Source organism: Onychomys torridus, chromosome 1 (assembly GCF_903995425.1).
Source record: "Onychomys torridus chromosome 1, mOncTor1.1, whole genome shotgun sequence".
NCBI classification, from domain to species: Eukaryota; Metazoa; Chordata; class Mammalia; order Rodentia; family Cricetidae; genus Onychomys; species Onychomys torridus.
This window is the reverse complement of record NC_050443.1, coordinates 78,565,109-78,582,963: the sequence shown is the minus strand read 5'-3', so window position 1 is coordinate 78,582,963 and position 17,855 is coordinate 78,565,109. Positions and strand designations below refer to the sequence as shown.

The 17,855-nt window shown below is 53.2% G+C and overlaps 1 protein-coding gene across 2 annotated transcripts in view; it reads right to left on the bottom strand.

Annotated features, from left to right (window-relative positions):
• The window catches only part of Gdpd5 (glycerophosphodiester phosphodiesterase domain containing 5), a 79,369-nt gene that overhangs the window by 27,814 nt on the left and 33,700 nt on the right, over positions 1-17,855 (bottom strand). For both annotated transcript variants that reach the window (XM_036198262.1, XM_036198271.1), the window contains exon 3: positions 9,529-9,705. In XM_036198262.1, coding sequence (XP_036054155.1) covers positions 9,529-9,645 — 117 coding nt within the window. In that variant the 5' untranslated portion in view covers positions 9,646-9,705. The remainder of the gene's footprint in view (positions 1-9,528; positions 9,706-17,855) is intronic.

Here is a 17,855-nt window from a genome sequence, read left to right as displayed (position 1 = left end):
ACTGACTAGCTCACACATTCCTCGGAGAGCAGTGGGGCATGGTGTGACCTGGGTCTCCAGTGCCTACCAGCGTGTTGGGACACAAAGTGGTGCTCAGATATGGTGTGGGGAACCAAGAAAGGATGGATGTGAGACTGTGAGATGCAAGGAGGCTAGGTTCAAAGAACAGACTGGCCTCAGGCCAGGGGCCCACCGAGCCCAGGCAGCTGGGGGCTGGACTAAGGGAACAGCCCCTCTGTGTTCACATAGGTGGCAGAAGGCCTGTGCTGGAGTCTGCCACATGGAGAGAAGAGGTCTGGGTTGGGAGGGCAGAGAGGTCTGGCCTGGCCAGGCAGCATTCTGTATCCCTGCTCCAGGGGATAGAGGCCGAGGAGTGATAACTGACAGAGAATCCCCAAGGTTCCAGCCCCACAGCCCTGTCTCATCTCCTCCCACTCTCACCTTGGTCCTCCAGGAGCTGAGACCCTTTGTGGCAGAGGGGCCACAGGGGGCTGATTTCTTCAAAGGTGGTGGTTTCTCCTCCCTACCTCTTATTGATGAGCATGTGACCATCCTCGCCTGTGTCCAGTCCCCCCCAACCTCCACCCTGACCCCAGAGCCTTCTGCACTCCAAGACCCTACTGACAGAAAGAGCTCATTAGCAGCCAGGCTCTGACAGTCCCAAACCCGACTGGACACAGGACGCATGGGCAGCACCCGGGGTGGGCCGACTATGTTCCTGAGGCTTCCACTCGCTACCAGCTCCTGTGAACCCCTGACTGCCGCCAGGATGCACACAGCTGCCTATCATTGACGGCGCAGTCACTTTTTTGGGGTACCTGGACAGAACAGAGCCTGGTTTCTGAACTCTGTGATCTGACAGGGCAGGAGCTGCCGGCCCCACCCTGGCAACATCAACAACTCAGAGTCATAGACATTGGAGCCTGAGATGTCCCACTCCGTTCCTGTCTCCTGTGTCCCAGGGCAGGGTGGGAGTTCAGCCTGCTGCAGCTCAGGCAGCCCCAGGGAGAACCCCCCAAAGCTCTTCCCTCTTAGACCCCCAGCCTGACCAGCAGGCAGGCTCAGACCCTCGGCAATGCTGGGTTTGAATCCTGGGATGGTCATAGCTGAGTAGCCCTGGAGATTGTCCAACCTCTTCAGAGCCCTAGCTTCCTGCTCTCAGAATGAGGACAGGTATGGTGTGCCATACAGGGCACTAATAAAGCACCTGCAAGTGGAGCTGGCCAGGAAGGGGAGCTGTTCCCTTGGTTCCCTGCCCCGCCCACCCCTCCACCTCTCTGACTCCCTCCAGTGGAGCTAAAAACCACTCCCCTTAGATGGAAACCACACAGACCAATCCAGCCAAAGGGGGTCAAACAATACTGGAGTCAAATGGCCAATGAGAGAGTGGTGTGTGTGTGTGTGTGTGTGTGTGTGTGTGTGTGTGTGTGTGTGTGACAGCTGGGCTTTAATTCCAGTCCTCCTACCCACTGGCTGTGCGGCTGTGGCCAAGCCCTCAGCACCTCAACCCTCAGCTTCCTCCCCTGTTCACAGAGATGACATCACCACCACCTCACAGGAAAGCTGCCAGGCCCCAGCGATTACACATGTAAGCTGTAAGTCGCCAGATCCACCATGGTTCCTATAATTACCATTCACGTCTGACAGCCCTTTAATTATGTGAAGACAGTGATCAAGTCTTCGCCCTCCCCCTGCTCTACATTGAGTCTTCCTCTGGCTGCTGAGGACAGCAAGCCCGATCACCTGCTCCTGGCCCAGGGTGGGCACCCAGAGGCAGGGAGAACAAGAAGTCAGGCCTGGCTCTGCAGGCTTTGTGCTGTGGGCCCTAGGAGCTCAGTCAGGAGGCTGACTGTGACATGCCCCTGGCACGCCACTGCTCAACCCCTGCCTCTCACACAGGCTGTAGCCCTAGCTTTGGGAGAGAGAGGCCTGGAGGAGCTCTTCATGGCACTGGGGTAGGGTTCTCTACGTCTCTCTCCCACTGTTCAGCAAAGCAGGTAGGATGGTTGAGACTGAGACCCAGACAGGGAAAGTGACTGGCCTAAGGTCACAAAGAACAAACACACAGCACTGGTCAGCCAGAACTAGAAACCAGGCCTAGGTGTCTCTGTTATCCTCAACTGTCTCAAGAAAACAAGAGCCAGGACATGTAACTATCCTTGTCTGACCACAGAGGAAACGGGCTTAGAGAGTCAGAGCTTTGGCCGAGGTCCCACTGCGGGTCACAGGTGAAGAGAATTTCAGGTCTCACCATCTCACCCTTCCACTAAAGAAATGGAGAAACTAGGTAGAAGAAGCAAGGTAGAAGAATGGCCTAGAGACAGGGTCATGGGGTTAGGAACCCAGCAAGGGAGTGCAGATTGACAGAGAAGGCCGCAGATGGAGTTGGGACACACGGACATGCACCCAGAAAAGCTCCTGCCTCACACCCCACACCACTGATCTTCCCAGTCACTCCTCACAGGGATGCTGAGCCCTTCCCTGTGGAGACCCAACAGTCCGCTGCCGTGACCAGGTAGCAGACCGGCCACTTCAGTCCTGGGCATGGGTGAGAGCAAGGACAGCCCAAGAGCGCAGAGGATGAGATTTACCATCTACTATGGGAGGACCGAGGCAGGCACAGAGAGCTTCCTGGAGGAGGAGGAAGGGAGGTTGGTAGGAAAACCTTGCTGGGAGGACCGGCCGATGATGAACCTCCATCTGGCCAGGGAGGAACAGAGAGGCAGACATGGATTGGGCACTTCTTGTTCAGAGAACAAGTAATATCGCCAAGTCTTGTCCAGGCTTCTCTTCTACGGCCATTTTTTTCAAATTAAGTAATTTGATAATAAAATAATGTTTGGTTAGGTATGTGTCTACACTCATGTACATGTGGATGCCGTGGTACATTTGTGGAAGGCAGAGGACAATTTTGGCAAGTTGGATCTCTCCACTGCAGGTTGTAGGGCTTGAACTCAAGGTCACCAGGCTTGGACAAGTGCCTATACCTTCTTGGCCATCTTGTCCATCCACCCCTTATTTTTTTAAGCTAGGGATGACTTTGAACCCCTGGTCCTCCTGACTCTATCTCCCAAGAGCTGGGATTACATGGTGTTAGGAAGTGCTGAACGTCAGCTTCAGCAAACCTGGCAAGCCTTCCACCAACTGAGCTCCACCTCAGACCCCCAATTTAAATTTTCACATCGTCAGGTCTACCCCCTTTGACTTTCTTCAAGTCCGCCTTTGTGCTTGAGGAGAGCAGCCAAGAGCAGACACTACACTTAAGTCATAGTTACAGCGGGAATGCTCAGCCTTACCGTCAATGCTGAGCCCCACCCATCCTTCTGGACGGCAGTACACCAAGAGGGTCTCCAGAGCCTACCCTAGAGCACAACAAAGCCTCAAGTGTCTTTCCATTCACGTCTTTCCAGGCGGTCTGATTTTCTCAACAATTTCCTCTATGCTTCCTAAATAGAAGAAACGTTTAAAAATAGGGAAGATACATTTCAATCCATCTGGAATTTATTCTGGTGTGAGGTAAGGGGCAAGATCTCCCACTGCCGCTATATGACTGTCCCCATACTACAGGACACTTGCAATGACACCACCTCACTTTACTACACGGCAAGTTCTCCAGTGTCTGCACATTTGTTTCTAGATTCTCAGCCTGTCTGGACAGAAGCAGGCCTTTTTCCCGTGTGTGACTCTGCCTTGAGCGGGCCTGTTCAGCTTAACTGTCCCAGAGTCTCGTGTGGTCCAGCTCTGCTTAGGAGTCCCAGAGAGACATGCAACTCTCAGCGTTCAGGGACACCTCTGTCCAATGATCAACTCGCCCAGTTTCAAATGAGGGATGGAGGAAATGTGGGCTGGGAAGGGGGCAGGAGTTGCTGGGAGGCAGAGCCAGGCATGCCCTGGCAGGATTATGCTGGCTCAGGCCCAGGAGATTTGGGGGAGGGGCTGCTGGGCAGGGCTGAGTTAGATGGCAGGATTAGGGCCTAGCTGGGAGGGGATTATTAGAATCCCACCGCCAGCCAGTTCCTGGCAGCCTAAGAGGCTGGATTTGTTTCTCCGGGCTATAGAAGGCTGGGCAATTAGAACTCTGTCTGTCCTCGCTTCTGCCAGGGCGCCCTCAGAGCAGCTCATTAGGTGGGAGGATGGCATCAGGCCCAGCTGGCAACTCTTCTTTCCTCCTGTCCATCCCTCAGGCACAGCAGAGCTGGAGGACCCTGAGGACAGGCCACTGAGCCCCTTAGGCCCACCCAGTTTACAGGCCCGGGCTGGAATAGTTTATGTACCCTCCCTAAGGAATGGTCCAGGCCTCCACCTGATCAGATCTAGGTGGTGTTAGTGCCCTTCACAGAGGAGATGAAAAATGCCAGGAGACCCTCTCCTATTCTCTTCTTCACACCACCCCACTATAGAAGTAGAAAACTAAAGTCCAGAAGATCATTCCTCATCCTTCAGGACCCTGTAGCCACCAAAAGGAGAGTGCCATCCATGGGAAGTCCGTAGAGGGGGCAAACTCTTCTCAAGGTTAGAACTGAGTCTCTTCTTACATGGGACAGGAGGCACGTGGGTACCTGCTGTCTAATACCCCATTTAACTGGCAAGCAGGCTGAGGCTGAGAAGCCCGGGGCTTGCCTGGGGGCTGGGGTAGCATCAGAAGAAAAGGCAGAGTTAGAGATGCAGCTGCCTGGCCAGGAGGGTCCAGCTGAATCCAACCGTATCCTGGAATCTGCTTTAAGGACTTCATCACCAAGGCAACCCCGAAGTCTCTCTTCCTCTACACCCCAACCACGACTCAAACCACAAGGCTGCCAGGACAGGAAGCTGGGAAATTCCCCTTCTTGTCCACCTGTAGAAAAAGCCAATCTCAGCCTTCAAGGGTGGTCTGAGAGAACGCAAGGGCTGAGTCAGGACCCTGCCCTTCCAGCCACAGCCAGAAACCCAAGAGGCAGGCCTGGCATACAGCAAGCTCCTTATCATATATGCGCGTCTTCCTCTCCAGGACCCCACCACTCAAGAACTCCCCCATAGTAGTCAGCAAGATGACAGGCACATCCCCTGACGTCTTCCTTAGTTCACTGTCCCGGCCATCACCCTTCCTGAATTTCTCTTAGCATGCATTGCCAAGCCTGAGCCAGGCCTGGAGTCCACTGGAAGGGTCAGCAAATCCCAGTCCTTATGGCTAGCACTGGCCCAAAGTGCTGTGAGAGCCCACAGGATGGGAGGAGCAATGGCTTGGTGTGGTGGAAAGACATCTGAGGTAAGAGAAGGGGGAGCAGTGGGCACTGGGGCAGGGAGGCGAAGCCGTCTGCAGAGGGGGCCAGATTAGTAGGAACACGGAGAAGCCTGGATGGCATGGCTAGCGTGGCTGGTGTGGAAGGGCAAGGGAGGGGCAGAGGCAACAGACCTTCATGGCAGACCTTCTTCCAGTTCCACCCCAAGAGGGAGGCCACCGGGGCTGGGAACACTGACTTGCCTGCCCGCCCCCGCTGTTTCGTTCCCAAAGACTTACCCACAGTCACAGCACAGCCCGCATCTCTTAGGGTGGCTTCCAACTTCCCAGACTAAGAACTATGGGATGACAGGGACTCTTTCCAAGGTTCTGCCTGGGTCAGCCTGTGAATGGACCTTGGAGGTGTCTGTGGAATCTTTCCTCTTGCCCATATCCCTGCACATGCGCACGTGTGCACACACATGCGCACGTCACCTCCCCAAACTCTCTTCTGGCTCCCTGGCCTTCCTCTCAAGGGCTCTCAGAGTATTCTGTACAGTGTAACCCTGGGGCCTTTGCGCAGCTTGACCCAAGGCTGAAGCCTGGGCTGCTCAGTACCGCCCGCAGGCTCAGGCCTCCAGGTAGCATGTTCCCCTCCTCCAGATGAAGTGCAATGATTTGCAGCTCCCAAACACAAGTCAGTAGCAACAGACACCCTGCCCCATACACTTACCACCCACTCCCAGCATCCCCTGGATCTGGCTTTGATTTCCCTGTGTGATCTGGGTGTCTATTCATAACTGTCCCCTGGACCTCACCAGCCTGGGCTCCCTTTCAAGGGAGGAAAGAACCAGGTCAGCTACAACTGGGATTCGTGAGCATGTGCCAGAATAGGTTTGTTGATTGCATACGTAAGTGCAGCTCAGCCTAACTCACTGGAGGTGCAAGAGGAGAGAAGATGCAGGCTGGGGGTGTGAGCAGGGGTGCACATTGTGCCAATGGCCCCTCAGCTTGCATAAATTAGTCTTCTTGGAGCTCCATCCACAAGCTGGGAGGGATCCATTAAGGTCATAACAGCTTTTAAAAGGCAAGGGTAGCACAGACGTGCAAGACAGCTGATTGCCATACTCTGCTTCTTGCACATACTGACTTGTGTTTGGGAGCTGCTTCTTGGCTAAGAAGTTCCTCCAGGCCTCTGACCTAAATCCCTCTCAGTATGGAAGCTGGTTTTGACACTGCCACCTTCAGGGGACCCAGGGACTTGGGCGAGGGCTGCCAGAGGGAGGAGGGCCAGAGCCAGCTTGAGAACAGTCTCTGTCTCACTGAGTCCTTAATTGGCAGTATTAAAATAATGAGTCACAAACAACAGCCAATTAATTATCCTCAGTTATAAAAAGCTCCGCTTCCCTTCCTCGCCGTCGCGTGAGGCACCCTCAGCCGAGCTGCTCCACACCCTTGGCCAGCAGCAGGAGAGGCAATTCCATCTCCATGCTCCCAGACTCCTGCTTCCATATGGTGTGTCTCCTGTGAACAAAGGCTTGGGAGTGGGGGAAGAGTGGCCTTCATGGAGAGGTTCTGTTTTAAGTTCTGTGATCCTGCTCATCCGTATCACCCGGCCTGGCATCAGAGAACAACCTTGCCTCACCCCAGACCCTGTTCCTCAGTCAAGCAATTTCCTGAGTCTGCTCCTGGCCCCATTCTCCTTGGGCTCTCTTTATCCATACATCACTGCAAGCAATCTTCCTGCAGCCTCCAGCCTCCGGCCACTGCGGCTTGCAGACCTGTCATGACCTCCTGCACAGCTGCCCTGGGCCTGGATTTCTCCCTCTGTAAAGTGGGTGCACAATGAGATGCGGCCAGCAGGGATGTCCATTTACGGGCAGTAAATCATTCTCTCCCTGAATGCAGCAGGCACTCAATAATATTAACTCTTACCAAGACTATCTGACTTATTTCCTAGCTTCCATTTCACAAGTGAGATCTAGGTGATGGGGACTCCCTTGCAGAGGCTTCTCCTCCCTGCTCCCCAGAGCCAGCAATGGCCTCGACCTGCCCAGCGGACTGTACATAACCCCTGTCCTACACCAGCTACTTTCGTTTTGTTTTGAGACAGGGCCTCAGATAACTCAGGCTGGCTTGGCACTCTCTAAGTGTCTGAGAATGACCTTGAACTTCTGATCCTCCTGCTTCCACTCCTCAGTGCTGGGCTCACACACCTGAGCCACATGCCTCCATGCCCGGTTTATCCAATGCTGGGAAGCAAACCCAGGGCTTCCTGCATGCTAGGCAAGCATTCTACCACCTGAACTCCATGCCTCGCCTGCACCCGCTGTCTTTGTGATCACAGACCTCGTTCCCTTTACTGTGCCTGGTAAGAGAGTCCAGCATAGCCCCATCACCATCCTGGCCATCTGCAGCAGGAGGAGACTAGGAAATCTGAAGAGAGGGGAGGAGAGAAAGAAAATGTTCACACAAGTAGGAGAGGAAGTGAGCTGTGAGCCTCTGAGGCTCATCATCAGCTGACTTTGGGGTCCCCTGAGGTGAGCTCAGCCATCTGCAGAAACAGAATGAACTGAAGTCTCTGCCACTCCTTCAGCCTCAGTTCCCAGCATCCCAGACCCTGGTGTCCTCACAGCTGGGGCTGTAGCTGTGTCCAGGCTCCTAGTCACTGCCTCGGTGGCACACCTTCTCCGCCCTTCTTTTGGTCACAGTCAAGCCCCCTCACTTCCTGACTCATGGCCTAAGAAGGCTGCCTGGCCAGTGGCCTTTCCCTGAGGAGCTTGGTCACCCCTCCATTGCCTCGGCTGCCTTCCATCCCCAGCTCTGCTTATTACCACTTGTATGATCTTGCTCCAGTCCCTGGCTTCTGCTTCTCCGTGACCCATGGGTCACAGGAACAAAAGGAGCTGAGCCTGTCAGTAGAGCACTGACTCACAGAGCACAGAGGGTAGCAGTCCCAGGGCAGTCAGGTCAAAGAGGCCTGCTGCCTGCCCTAGGCCCGAATGGGGCAGACTGCTGTGGAGCAAAGTGGGTGGCCCATAAGGTCGATCTGGTCCCTTCCCATCTCAGTGAGGCCGTAGTTGGAAGGACTTGTCCTAACATCTTCTCACAGGTGACACCATGCTGGTCACTTAACATCCCTATCTCACATGTTGGCCCGTGAGAGGGTATGTTACCTCCTCTCCCTTCCAAGTACGTAGCTCATGGACACTGGCAACTCACGGAAGATGTACCACGGATCCTTTGTCAACTCTGGTCTGTGTCTCTCTTGGGCAGAAAACTCTGTTTACCCAAGAGTGAATGCCCACACCATGTAGTGCCCAGGATGCCAACTCAGGCTGAGGCCACAGTGGAAGATGGGTTCCATCCTGGCACTGCCAGGGTTACTGTGTGGCCTTCGCTATGCCCTTCCTCTTCCTCTCCCTTCAGTCATGGCTCCTCCTCTCTGCTGGACTCCCAGTGTGGAGTGTCTGGGTCCATTCTGTGCTTCTCATGGGGGTCCTAGGCTCCTGACACAGCCTTGCACAAACAGATGAGGGCAGGCAGGTAGGCAAGCCCCCTGACCCTCCCCATTCCTACAGGCTGGCTCAGCCTCCAACCTCAGCTGCTGCACCCTTGACCCTCCAGCCTGTTTAGGGCTGGTGAATTCAGAAGCTACCTTCTTTGTTCAGACAAGCAAGAGGGAGGTGAAAAGCTGTTCTCCAGGCAGCAAAGCTTTTAGATAAACACCACACAGGAATCGGGTTCCTTCAGAGAAGAAACCAGATCCACAGGCTGATAGCGCCCCAGGGACAGGAGTGCTGCTTGGTCTGGCCGGGAAGCCAGCACTGAGGCCTCTTTATCCAGCTTAGCACCTGCTGCCAGGCCTGGCAAGCCAGCAGCTCAGGTGACTGGGCTCTGGTGCCAAGCCATGGCCCCATCAGCTCCCAGGCTCCAGGATGGCCAGACCTACCTCTTCACCCTCCTGACACCCCAACCTGGCCTTTCAGGTCAGTGGGAACTGAGAACTTCTGTTCCTCTTGGGGTGACCCTTCTAGGATCGCCCCCACTCCTTCCTGCCCAGGCCCCTGGAGCAGGCTGCCCCACTACCAGAAGACAGTTAATAGCTAACTATCTACACCCATGCAGACAAGTCCCTTCTCGACCATCCCACATGACCAGGGGCCTCGGGAATCGCTATAGGCCAATTTTGCTGAGGAAGAAACTGAACTCTGAAAGGGCTATGGGCCTTCCCTGAACCACACAGAGACAATGGAACCCTGATCTCCCCCAGCTCCAGGCCCTATCACCAGGCATTTGGATGCCTCGGACGCCATCTCAGGGAAGCTCACCGGTGTGGTGTCATCGTGTGAGCGCTGGTAGCGCTTCCAGCGGCAGCCATAGATGCCCGTGAGGCATGAGAGGCACAGTTGGGGCTCGTAGTACTGCAGGGGCTGGTGTCTCACCATGCTCGTGCCCGCGGCCCTGGCGCCCGGCCCTCAAGCGCCCATGGAGGCCCCTGGCTGGTACTGCAGGAGAAAGCACAGAGTGTGAGTCAGGGGGAGGCGTGGGTTCTGCAGAAGTCACTGTAACCTGGGTCAGGGAGGCTATCCTCTTCTGGAAGCCCTCCTGGGTGCTGGAGGGAGAGCCATCCTCGAAGGCCCCTGGGACCTGTCCCTGCCACTCAGGCTCTTCTCCGCTCCGGTCACACTGATGTCTTCAGGGTCTGCCACACTTACCTAGTATGATGTTTTCGCTTCCTCGGAAACCTGCATGGCTCTCTCTTTCTATCTCAGGTTTCTATCTCATTCTTCTCCTTCTGTTTATCTCTCTCTCTCTCCCCCTCTCCATTTCCCGATCCTTCCCCTCTCCCTGTCTCTCCCTTCCTCTCTCAGCTCATCATATAACTGAGGCTGGCCCTGAACTTTGATCCTCCTGCCTGAACCTCCCAGGGGCTGGGGTTGCAGGCATGCACCATCCTGCCTGGTTAGTAAGACTTTTGCAGCCCTGGAGCCCCTCCCCCCCCCCCTAAGCTCCCTCCCATAGTCTCAGATTTATTTTCTCAGCCTTGTTCTTAAATATAATTTGTCTGCTCATTCTGTTTGTCTGCCCACCCCCACTGTAAGTTCCACGAAGGCGAGGAGTTTTGTCTTTTTAATTCCCTGCTGTCTCCCCCGTGACTGGAACAGAGCCCGGCAATAACAGACTTTTCAAAATAAACATTCTACAAAATACATGATCATAAACACTGACGGGCGCAGAGTGCTAGAAGAAATGCCCTGGAAAGTGTCACACATCCACGCCTCCCTTTCATCATCACCGTCACCTGAAGTGGCAGGCACCCTGTCCTAAAGCCATCTGGCTGTTGGACAAACCAAGGCTCAGAGAGAGAATGGACAGTGCCCGCCTGTAGCCACACTATGTAAAGGCATCAGAGGTCCACTCCAGCTTCCCCAAGCAATCCAGGCCCAAGGGGCATTCAGCATGGTGGGAACTGGAGAGGCTAAAGGGACAATAGGAGATACCCTGAAGGATGAACTGCGTCTACCCAGTGCTGCTTGTCAGTCTGGACCCTGCCTCACTCCCCCAGGACTCAGCCTCCCAGGGCTGGTGCTGCTCAAGTGTGAACCAGGCATCATTTGAGCTCCAGCCCCACTGTGTGGATGTCACCACTATGGTGATTCCGACATACAGATGAGAAACCTGCCTTGCTCTGTTGCCTCTAAGACTCAAAGCCATAACTCCCTCATCAGATCCTCAGATGATGGGGCCCTGAACAGATGATTCCCTTGCAGTAATGCTACCAGCATCTGTGGGAAGGAAGTGGTGTCTTGCTTTTCTATTGAAACATATTTCACGTCTGTAAAATTCACCCGTGCGCAAAATGTGCTGTGGTGTTCAACATGTGCGCTTTTTAGTGTATTTGCTCAAGTTGTACTTGGTTCCTAACCACCACGACCAAACACCGGAGCATTTCTGCTGTCCCAACCACCACCCAAAGCCCACTATCAGTGACACCCTCACTCACCCTAGCCCACCCCTCAGGCTTGACGGCTGCCAAGCCCCTTTCTATGGCTATAGACTAACCAGTTCTGGAGCTCCCCAGTCTTGGAATCCATGGCCTTTTGTATGATCGATACTGCTTTTCTTTAACAAAATGTCTTCAGGGTTTACCCATGTCACAGCATGCATCAGTTCCTCATTTCCTTCTTTCCTGAGACAAGGCCTCATGTAGCCCAGGTTGCCCTTGAACTCAATAAGTATTTTAGGATAGCCTTGGACTCTTGACCAGCCTCTCAAGGGCTGGAATTACAGGCATGCACCACCACTCCTACTTATTAGTTTTTAAATAGGTAAATAATATTTGAGTCTATGGATATTTTGCATCTTGTTCATCCCTCATTGGGTGAGGGATACTCTAGCTTGTTACCAGTTTTTACATGGACCTGAATTTTCATTTCTCTTAGATACAAACTTTGGGGATAGATTTGCTGGGTCAAATGGTAACTCCACATTTGACGTTTGGTACTTGTTTGAAATAAGTACTTTTACAGTGTCAAAGCCCTGTCTTAGCCATTTTATATATTAGAAATCTGAGGCCCAGGAAGACTCAGCCCCTCACAAAGGTGATCCAGCAAAGCTAAAATTCATACCCAGGCAGTCTGGCTCCAAGGAACCTTATCCTAGCCCATGGCTTGGCAAATTGTAATCACTGCCTTGCCACATCTGACCTGTTACCTACTTTTTTTCCTTTGTACAGCTTGAAACCTAAGAATGTTTTCTACATTTATAAATGTAGAAAATGGACTTAAAACAAAAATATCTGTGACACATAAAAATTCTATGAAAGTCAAATCCCAGCATCTATAAATAAAGCTTTATTGAACATAGCTTCACTTGGCCATTCTGCACACCCAGTCCCCTCCACACACCCAGTCCCCTCCACACACCCAGTCCCCTCCACATACCCAGTCCCCTCCACACACACAGTCCCCTCCACACACACAGTCCCCTCCACACACACAGTCCCCTCCACACACACAGTCCCCTCCACACACCCAGTCCATGTCTGCTCTAACTAGAACTCTAGGGCAAGCGGCGGCTACAGGGCCATGTGGAATAATCCAAGAGGGAATAATCAAGGCACAGTCACAATCAAATCAAATCAAATCAAACCAAACTCCAAAAGTGTAAATAATTCAGCGTCCAATGTCTGGGCTTCACACACTCTCCTCTGGGTACCAAAGGCAGCGGCACTTTTCCACGTCTGCTATCCACAGTACACACAGCTTGTCTCCCAGGCTCGGCCCAGCTCCACTCCACAACTCCTATTGCCCTTGGTGGTAATCCCAGGGCCCTGGCATCTCCAAAATGCTGGGGTTGCCCCTGTAACTGGGCAACCATCTTCTCCTGGACTCTCTTCAGGGACTCTCAACTCTGCTAAATGGTGCCAAGCCTCAACTTCTCTCTAAGGTCCCTTCAATCCTGGGGCTTTGACTGCCACGGTAGCTGTGCCTTCACTACTGGCCTCTCTTCAGGGATCCCTGCCACACAGTGCCAAGCCTCAGCGGCTCTCCATGACCCCTTCATACCTTCAAAACCAGTACCACTTGGGAGACCCTTACCCAAGTTCAGCTACCAAACAAGTACTGTCTTGGCCCCCACACATACACTCTCATATTCTCAGTCTTCCAGAGAAGGTGGAAACAGAAGCCACAGCTAGGAAGCCGGAGTTCATCCATGCAACCCCCAACATTAGGTCTCACTGGGACATCAGCTATCATATCTGCCCCGACTCCCAGCGGGGAGGAGGCAACTCCAGTGTAGGTGGATGCTCAGATTCATCTCGCTCTGGCCAGTGACTTGCTCTGTGACAGGGCCACTCCAGGCTCTTCTCTGGGCCTTAGTGATGTGTAAAAGAGGGTGACAGGCCTTGCTTTGGCAATTATGGGGCTCTGTGAACTGCTAGGCTGGGGTGGAGGAGGGCTAGCTCCCCGTGAGGACCAAGGCCCAGCAGGTGGCTCCAGGAGCATGGCCAGGGCTCCCAGACCCCTGACTGCTGGCCCCCTAGTCACTTCACCCAAGAATAGAAACGATAGCTCCATTCTAAAAGAGGGTGGTGAAAGGTAGTGTCCCACCTGGGCCGCGACACACTGATTCTACCCCGGGCTTCTCCCAGCCTCCAGTAAATGTTTAGCCTGTCCATAGCTGGAAAACTCCTTCTATTTACTCTGTGTATCTCCACCAGGGGCCATCTCATCCCCTTCCGGTTTCAATAACCAGGTGACCTAAGCCAGTGACCAAGGCCATCTTGTTTGCCTCTGATGATGGCAACCAATGGCTCTTGCCTTTCTGCAGGAGGGGAATCTCCCAGGCCCTGCAAGCCCAGCTCTGTCACACTGCCTGCTTCTAAGGCCCTCCGTAAGCCATGCCTCCCACCACCCTGGCCTGGTCTCCTCTGCCCAGCCTCCATACTGCCAGCCAGCCTCTGCTCAAAACTCCACTAAAGCAAGGGTGCACTTGTACACACAAACAGCCTCCTGACCAGGCCCTGCCCTGCTAATCCAGCCTGCCCTCTGTCCCATCTGGCTTACTCTTCCTAACCTTGGTAGTCTCCAGGGAGCCTCCCCTGAACCCTGGCTCAGTTGGGGGTCTCTCAGGCCTACTGTGGCCTACAGGTCCTCCTGCTCTTTCCTGGACCATTCTGTTATGTGTGCACTCCTGACATGTGTGCCTGCCCCATAACCCTAGGGACCAGCAAAGAGCCGTGAGAAGAGAACGTTCCAGAAGCTTGCTGGACAGAGGTGAATCCAGTTCTACTCATGGAGTTGTGGCTCAGACACTGGGCAGCGGACACATAGGTCACCTCTCACAGACAAGGGTCTTTCCACCTGTCCCCAGCCTGTCCCCACCCTCCCCTTCCAGCCATGCTAATGGCACCACTCAGCAGCAATGATTTCTTCAAGCCACCTAAGACTGCTCATACCAACCAATTGCCAGAGAAATCCCCTGCCAAGAACTCTGGGACAAGAGAGGTGTCTCCCCAACCCAAAGTTCTGTGTTCTGCTGGACACTTGGCTTGAACTTTTCCAGCCTCCTGGCCTCACAGGGAATGCCCACACCTCCATGGAGAAAGTGCCTGCTACGGGTCCCTGGCAAGATGGGGGGTATGCGTGCCCACCTCCAAGGTCCTCTTGCCACCGTAACCTCCTGGAATGCGCGTGACATGTGTCCCCACTCCTCCTCCCATCTATGACTGCCAGCTGCCAAGCCAACCAGACCTCAGACCATGATGCTCAGTCTCCTTTCTGAGATGTGAGTGCCTGAGTCTTGGTGTGGTCTCCCTCGGGAGACTCGGCTATGTGACTTTGCAAGTCATCCTCTCTGAGCCTTACTTTACCTCTCACAGAACTGGGGCTAGGTGGACTAGCACAGGAAAGTGCTCACGTCTGCTGCAGTAAAAAGCATCAGGGGGACAGCTCAGTTGGTAAAGTGTTTGCCCTGGAAGCATGTGAGTTTGATCCCCAGAACCCACATGAAAAAGCTGGGCATAGGAGCCAGTGAGATGGCTCGGTGGGTAAAGGTGTGTGTCACTGAGCCCGATGACCCGAGTTTGACCCCCATAATAAACCCACATGGTAGAAGGAAAGAACTGGCTCCCACAAGTTTTCCTCTGATCTCCATAGAGGCACTGAGATAATACTTGCGCATGCGCGCGCGCGCGCGCGCGCACACACACACACACACACACACACACAAATAATAGATAGGTAGATAGATAGATAGAGAGAGAGAGAGAGAGAGAGAGAGAGAGAGAGATAGAGAACCAGACAGGGTTGCATGTACTTACAATCTCAACTCTGAGGAGGTGGAAACATGCAGAACCCTGTGCTCGATGGCCAACTAACCTAGCCTAATTGATGAGTTGCTGGCCAAGTAAAAGACCCTGTCTCAGATCTCAGACACAGGGAGTCGGTACCTAAAAGGACACACACACAAGGGGGTAAAACATGGGTGCTTGATTGACAAACAAATCTTGAAAATGCTTCCGTAGATACAGGAAGCTAGTTAAAATAGACTGCTTATTAAGTGACTCCATTTATAAGGCCTGCCCAGGCAAACAGACAATGATTAATGAATAATCGCGGGGCGGGGAGCGTTAGAGAAGGACGGAGCACCTGACTGGGTACGGAGCTGCTTCTGGAAGTGACGAAATGTTCTGGAATTAGTGGCAATGTTTATGTGACTGTGAATATACTAAAAACCACTGAATTGTGCTCTTTAAGCAGGCAAGTTGTAGCCAGGTTTAGTGGCATACACCTTTAATTCCAGCTCTTGAGAGGCAGAGGCAGGAGGATCTCTATGAGTTCAAAGCCAGCCTGGTCTACAAAGTGAGTCTCCAGGGCAGTCAGAGATACACAGTGACACCCTGTCTCAAAAAAAAAACAAAAAGGAAAAAAAAAAAAGCAAGTTATGCAAACCAGGTGCAGTGGGCAGCATGCGTCTGTGATTACATCATTTGGGAGACTGAGGCAGGAAGGTCACCTTGGTCTACAAATGTCCAGGCAAAAATAAAACAAGGCTAGGCATTCCTAGTGCCTGTTTTAAATCCCAGCACTTGGGAGCCCAAGGCAGATAAATCTCTGTTAGTTCAGGCTATGCTGGTCTACATATCAAATTCCAGGCCAGGCGGAGATTCATGGTGAGACCCGGTGTCAAACAATAAAACAGTAACAATGAAATAGACAAATTGTATCTTATATAATAAAACAGTTTCCTCTCTATTTGCCCAGCTCTGAAAGCCACTGTAGCAGAAGGGCCAGGGGCCATGGGCTCTTGCTGTGCCTGGACCCCTCCATTCCTACCCAGGCTGGGGTCTCCAAGGCGCTCCAGGTCTGAGAACTGGCCTGTCTCCTGCTCTTCCACTCAAATGAACCTGAATCATGACTACGGTTTGCAACCCAACCCCTCCGCTAGGACAAGGCGTTCACTGCGGCCCCAGCTCTCAAGAGGTGTTACACTGAGCCAATGTGCTGCAGGGACAGCAGGACACACAGGTATAATGTAACTACTGCTAGTCACAGCATCTTCTGTCCCTCATGCCTGATGTATGGTATGGTGGGCTACACAGTGAGGATCAGTGGGTATATGGGAGCATCCTGGGCATAAGGGGCCTGGTAGGTCTGGGCACCACAGAGATCGTCGCTGCTAGGTGGCGTTATGGGCACCATGAGGGTAAGAGCTTCCTGAGTGCCATATTTAGTGTTGCCCAAGGAACCTCCAGATAGCAACCCTACCAAGTAGAGACCATGTCTACAAATTGTGCCTGGGAGAAGTGGGTAAGCTATGATGCATCACACAATGGAATATTATTTAACAAGAAAAAGAAATCAGCAACCTGGGCATGGTGGCAGAGGCCTGTAATCCCAGCACTGGAGAACTGCGTAGTGAAACTTTGTGTCTGAGAAAGAAGTGGCAAGCCACAGAAGGACAAGGGGAAACTTGGAAGCACGTGGTGGATGAAAGCAGGCCTCTTTTAAATATTCTAGAACAGGCAAATAGAGACAAAAAAGATCAGTGCTTGCCTGGGGCTCAGGGGCAGGGAAAACCAGGTGGAACACAGGGAGGTCAGGGCAGCCACACTATTCTGGATGACCCAGTAAGGCCCCACTTGTCACACCCCAGAGGTCTGGCCATGCAAACCCTCACTCTAGTCAATAACCATGTATTGATACTCATTCATCAGCTGTCCCAAAGGTACCATAGTAATGCAGAATGTAAAACAGAGGGAGAGCGTGAGGAGAGGGGAGCAGAAAAAGAGCGTGCTGGGAACTAATCAACCTCTCTAAAGGCTAAAATGAATATTTAAAAGTCTATTAGAGAGAGAGAGAGAGAGAGAGAGAGAGAGAGAGAGAGAGAGAGAGAGAGAGCGAGCTCACACAGATAACTTCAGGGGAGTCTATCTAAAACAAGGGTGCCAATGTCCAGGCTACCTCTGCAGTGGCCCCGGGGTGGGGCCAGTCCTTAGTCTAATCCTGTGTACCTCTCTATCACTCCTGGAGCCAGCAGCTTGTGTCTCCCAGGGCAGAGCACTCTGTTTTGATTGGCATCAGGGACACCCAGGCCAGAAACTGGAAGAGGAAACCCCTGAGGCTGCCAGGGCTGGGTGTGGGCCTGGCCTTTCCATGGTCTGTCAGGCCCCACAGAAGGAAGGACACACTGGGAAATATCTTCTCCTTGGCCTTAGCTACACCTTCTGTGTGTGGCTCAAACCCAGCCAAGTCCAGCAATGGTGGTCTGAGGTTAAGCTTGGCCACGACAGGCCACCTCCATCTTCTGGGTGACCACATCTCTTATCTTCTCTCAGACACTCTCCGGGGATTTCTTCAGCACTCAACTGCTCACCTTTTAGTCACCAGCTCATTCTTCATCCCCAGGGCAAAGCAGAGATATGGCTGCTCAGAGAGGACTGGACATCCCACAGTCCTTCCTGCTGATGGCAGAAGAGGCCCTCTGTTCCCTGGGCTAGGCTTGAACGTGAGGAACCACCTGACTCTGAAGGTTCTCACTCCCAGAGGTAGTGACAAACCCAACCAAAAAATATGAGGCTAACTAATCCCTACCTCTACCTGTTGGTGGAGCCACCTCCGAGGCCCTAGGTTCCCATGGCTTCTTCGGA